The sequence below is a fragment of the Misgurnus anguillicaudatus genome, chromosome 25, assembly GCF_027580225.2.
Source record: "Misgurnus anguillicaudatus chromosome 25, ASM2758022v2, whole genome shotgun sequence".
In the NCBI taxonomy this organism is placed as follows: domain Eukaryota; kingdom Metazoa; phylum Chordata; class Actinopteri; order Cypriniformes; family Cobitidae; genus Misgurnus; species Misgurnus anguillicaudatus.
In genome coordinates this window covers 6,639,083-6,644,301 of record NC_073361.2, presented here as the reverse complement: position 1 = coordinate 6,644,301, position 5,219 = coordinate 6,639,083, and the positions used below count along the sequence as shown (strand labels likewise).

At 39.4% G+C, this 5,219-nt stretch overlaps 1 protein-coding gene across 1 annotated transcript; it reads right to left on the bottom strand.

The window, feature by feature from the left end:
- Positions 1-2,194: 2,194 nt before the first annotated feature.
- chst2b (carbohydrate (N-acetylglucosamine-6-O) sulfotransferase 2b) lies at positions 2,195-5,008 on the bottom strand. Its single transcript, XM_055183048.2, has 2 exons — positions 4,646-5,008; positions 2,195-4,430 (listed from the first exon to the last, which is right to left on the bottom strand). The coding sequence occupies exon 2, from the start codon at positions 4,390-4,392 to the stop codon at positions 3,007-3,009; it is 1,386 nt and encodes a 461-aa protein (XP_055039023.2). The 5' UTR covers positions 4,393-4,430; positions 4,646-5,008; the 3' UTR covers positions 2,195-3,006.
- Positions 5,009-5,219: the final 211 nt, after the last annotated feature.

Genomic DNA, 5,219 nt, shown 5'->3' with positions numbered 1-5,219 from the left:
CATAGTTTTTCTTGAAAGGTATGCATATGCTGCCCTCCTTGGCATCTAATGCCATTTCATCATACAATTGTAATTTCATTCAACTGTACACCCAAAGTCTGAATACATTTTGAGGCCAGTGTATCTCTATGTACCTTGGTGAAACAACAACTGACTACAGAATAGAGGGTATGCACATGACGTCACCTTCGGTGAAAGTGACTTAGGTTACATCCACTGAGTGGCAAAGACAGAGGGGCAGCATTTGTGTACAGTGTGAAATCAGCGAAAACACGGTGAAAACGCATCTAAATTGGAAAAAGCTGTTGTGTGATAGACTGTACCAACAGATTATCAAGATTTCGTAGCTATCGTTTTACAGTCTGCCAAAAAAACACCAAAAGGAGAAGTAAATTGATCGTTCATGCCAACGTCCACAGACGACAGGTGGGTTGAAAAGTTGCTACAGTAAGGTCACTATCAAGCAAAGGTTTTACTTTCTATTTAAAACATTCCAAAGCATATTATCATAATTTTTACTCTATCGCATTTCATAAATATGCGGAGCCCCTAAGGGGACATGGAGCAAAAATTACATAAAGTTTAGTTTCGCGTGCGCACGTGAAAGTTTTGCGTGCTCAAGTGAAACTATTGCGAACGTAAAACTATCGTGTGCGAACGTGAAACTATCGCGTGTGAAAGTGAAACTTTAGCGTGCGCACGTAAAACGTTCACTTTTGTGTGTGCACGAAAGTTTCACGTGAGCACGCAAAACTAAACTCTGCACATTTTTTACACCAATGTCACCTCAGGGGCTCGGTATTAAAGGTATAGCGAACCTAGAGGCGAGCACGTACGATGGTTATACGTCAACATATAATCAGAATGATTGACATCTGGGATGACCAATAATCTTGATGATCCACCCGGAAAACGAAAATCTTGCTGCACATGCGCACTTTCACGTGTATGTGTGTTGTGCTACGGTTTCAACCATTCATAGAAGCTCGCGTTTTCTATGTTTTTTTTTTCAAAATGTCTGAGGGTCACAAGAGAAAAAGTGTCTACGAATTGTATGACAAGAAGAGAAAGGACTATAAAGAAAGAAACAAGACCAGAATGTTTATGGGAGACTATTTCACACGCTGGCGTGAGCTAAAAGGATAGGTTGGGCTTCCCACGCGAAGTTTCTACTGGAAAGGTACATTTTGTCATGCTATTTGGAGAAATCCATTTAAAATCACTGCTAGTAAAAGTTAATGTAAGCTATGAGTAGCGATGCTAGCCCTGGCACAAGTCACGAACCGCACAGACACGGTAAACATGCCGACAGAAACTTGTAAACAGAGCGAAAAGACGTTTAACAGGCGTTCCCTCTCGGGAGGAGGGGAGAGTGTTGCGTGTGCATTTTTTAAAAAATATCGAGGGGCGGTTCTTTTAAATAATTCGGGAAAATCTTCCGCTATACCTTTAATACAAGTGTTTGTTAACATTTAATATTTAAGTACATTAACATACTTTTACTCAAGAAAATTATTATAAATTATCAAGTAAATTATGTATTAAATAAATTTTAATATGCAATATTACAGAATACACAGTATGATTCTATGCTTTCGAATGTAGTGAAGTAAAATTTTTCCCAATACAAACACCCTAATAAAGCACAGATGCTTCGAAAATGTAACTTATGTAACTAAGTATTGTCCACCTCTGCTATCAAGTCCAACTAAATTTATTTAAGCTAATAATAGTCAGTTTTACGGGCATTTTCGCAGCAGCCACTATGAAAACCAGCGAGTTTGTTGAACGTTTGCCACGCAACAGGGCGTGCTCCAGTGTGGTCACGTGGAAAAGTAATGTCAATGCATACCCTCTATACATCAAAACGCCCTAATTTTGACATTGCTTAATGGGTAATTTTGTCTGTATCTGAATGTTAAATAAATTCCCCACTCACCCTAAATCACATTCCCCAAAGTGACAATTTAACAGTTGTAACCATTTTCCATATGGCAAACATTTAAAGCAAGCCCTTACACCCCAGCACTTGAGCAATTTAAACATTTAGCACTCACTTTTTTCCAAAATGACTTTATAGTGCAATCAAAGACTTTTTTTATCAGTTTGTGCATTCCCAACAAACCCATTACCCTGGGATTGGTAGTACCAATATCAGAAAAGGTCTGCAGTAGCTCAACTGTGAAAATGTTGAAAGATTTATTGGTATAGGGGCTAGTGTCTGCAAGTATTTATAATTCAGTGGCTTTGAACATTTTTTCTGTTAAATGTGTGCATTTTAAGTACCACTCGATAGAACCTATTATTGATGTTATAAACAAATATTGTGCAGTGATACAGTTCTGGCAGGCTAAAACACTTTGTGACATTTCATTAATATGCTAATTATGTAGTATTATGTAAATACTATCTTTTGTTTTTGCATATAGATGATGAAACTTTTCAAAAGCTTTATTGGCAAAACCGTCCTGGAACTACGCATCAATAATAATTAATACGTTAAGATTTTGCAAATCATTATTATGACCTTTTATTTAGTAGAATGAGAAATATGCCACATAACACGTAACATTGGCATTCATAAAGTATGTGCAGTGCGTAAAGTTTAATGATTGTCATTTGATTGATTTAGAACAAAATTAGCATCACCTGTACTTGGCATAACAATTTTGATCAGTTTTTGTGTTACTATAACTTCTCATTCCTAACTTGTACAGAGAGCAAATGAACTGAAATTCAAAAACTGACCTGTAACATTTAAAACAAAATTTGTTTAATTTAGAATGTGGTTTGTAAAATGAATTGTTTTCCAATTATGGTTTATACAGTAGTTGCTGAAGCCTACATTCATAAGGCCATTTACTAAGGTTAAATGGCTATAAAGCAACCTAGAAAAACTATGACATTCCAGAAAGGGTTTTTACAATTCAAACACCTGATCTGGGATAAAACCCATTACCAGTTTATGTTGGATATTTGTTAGCTTTCTCAGCTGAGAGAGCTGTATCACAGTTTGGAGGCAGTCAATAAAGATTTCCTCAGGTCCTTTGCCTCTCCAGCTGTTCTTATACGCTCATAACCCAGAATGGCCATTGAGTGATAGCAGTACTCCTCCACCTGTTTTATCTGCTGTATACTCAACACTGTTCTCCATGCACTGGCAGCCTGGGTCGCATTCCTGGCCGACACAGTAAATGGCTTTGAAGAAGAGCTTGTGCCATTGGTCATGTTAAGGGCAAAGGATTCAATGTCCAGGTTAGCACTGAGATTGGCAAACTGATAAACATTCCGGAGTACTTTGACAGGCTTATCCACTAGATCCTCATAGCGCACTGCCATGTATTTTCCTTTTAGCCAGCTGGGTGGATTCAAAGCGGTCCTCAAGGTTCTGTATGTCCGATCACATATCACCTCCATAGCCCCGACCGAGTGATAATCTGCTCCATCCTTTTTGCTTATTTTGTGCCCGGGATCCACAAACGGTATCCGGCGAAGTTTGGGGTCCCTGCTTCGGACCACCTGTAAGTTCTCACGAATCAGTCCATGCCTAGATTTGATCCTGGAGTTAGCCACGGCTCTAGGATCCCGCACGAGGTGAATCACTTTAAGATCCAGAGATGGATCCTCCATCAGGGGGGCCAAAATATTGACATCCAAAACACGCACGCCTTTAATGACTATAGTGTTGTACTTAAGGCATTCTTCCTCTAAGAGCCTGAGGCTTTGCGGAGGACATTTTTTACACACTTTGTCATCAACCATCCCAACCACCTCCCTCCTATAAGCAGAGCAAAGAGGATACGAACAGATGACTTTATTAAGGGTGGCCCCAAAAAGTCCAAGAGAGGTGAAATTTTTGCTCCCCGGACTGTTGTACAGCTGAAAAACAGAAAAATCACAGCGGTACAGCGTGTTAAGCATGTCCCTTGCTGCTCCTTGTAGAGACACGGCATCACCCGGGTACAGTTTCTGCCAGATGTGCCACATAGGTTCGTACAGGAAGAAAACATCAGGGTGTTGATTAAATAGCTCTCCGAAAAATGATGATCCTGACCTCCATGTTGTCAAAACGTAGACAAGCTGTCTCTTCTTAGCGATAGATGGCCTGTAAAGAAATCGAATGTCTGATCTGTCCTGATACAAGGTGCTTCTCATCTGAAGACTACACTGTTGAGGGTCTTTAGCCCACCTGTAGTTAGCCAAGTTCAGCATGGTGAGAACTAACAGCAGAAAATAGGCTATAAAGAGAACAAATCGTTTTCTCCGCAATACTTTCATTACGATCCCAGGTTGTGAGATTATTTTCGTGGTATGATTCAGATTTTTGTCGTACACAGCATTCTTGTCCCCCAATGCAGGCGACTGAAGTTGCAGAAACTGTTTGCCTCTCATCTGTTGGATGACAGAGTGGATTTGGCCACTCAATCACACTAGACGAGCAACAACAAAAAGAATTTCAATGAAATTCTGTTCTCATGCAAAAAATAAAAACGCAAAGGTGATGTTCCCGTATGACGACATATGTGCGATATCCATCACATCCACAGTTGCTAAACGTTTGTTGACGAATGTACCGTTACTGCAGTGCGCAATGCTCTCCCATCAGCGCGCATTAAAACAATGCAAATGTTCACAATATTATTACCTTATGTTTAAAACATCGGAGGCGTCGTCCATCAAACGCGTCCGCCAGAAGCCTTTATTTGCAACCGTTGCTATGTTGTACTATTGTAGCTTGACTATAACGACTGAAGGACCGTTAATGTATTATCAAAGAGAGCTGTTCGCTCGATCGACATCATCAAATGCCGTCGGAATGCGTTTATTAGACTTCAAACATCTACCGAGGTTTCGTTTTCTTTTTTAATTGTGAGATTTTGGGTATCTTTCTCTCGATGTGCTTCGGTCTAGCTCTGTCTGATGTCCACAGCAAGTCTCTCAATTCGGGGGTAATAAAGACCCTCCCCTTCCCCACAGACAGTGAAAGGACTTCGACTCCCCCACCCATAAATTAATTATTTTTTGTCATGATTTTGGGAAGGGTAGCCTAGGTGTGATTTTGAAGAATATCCAGTTTTAGGCTAATCAAAAATTGCTAAAGGGATCATTTTGGAATATCTGTCTTTTAAGATTTCCAATTAAACAGATTTTATACATTATATATTACAGAAATGTATATACATTTTTAACTTATTGAATAATGTTTAATGTTTTCCCTA

Excerpts from the sequence above, each read along its gene's own strand:
- chst2b (XM_055183048.2), bottom strand. The coding sequence starts at position 4,392 with ATGAGAGGCAAACAGTTTCTGCAACTTCAGTCGCCTGCATTGGGGGAC.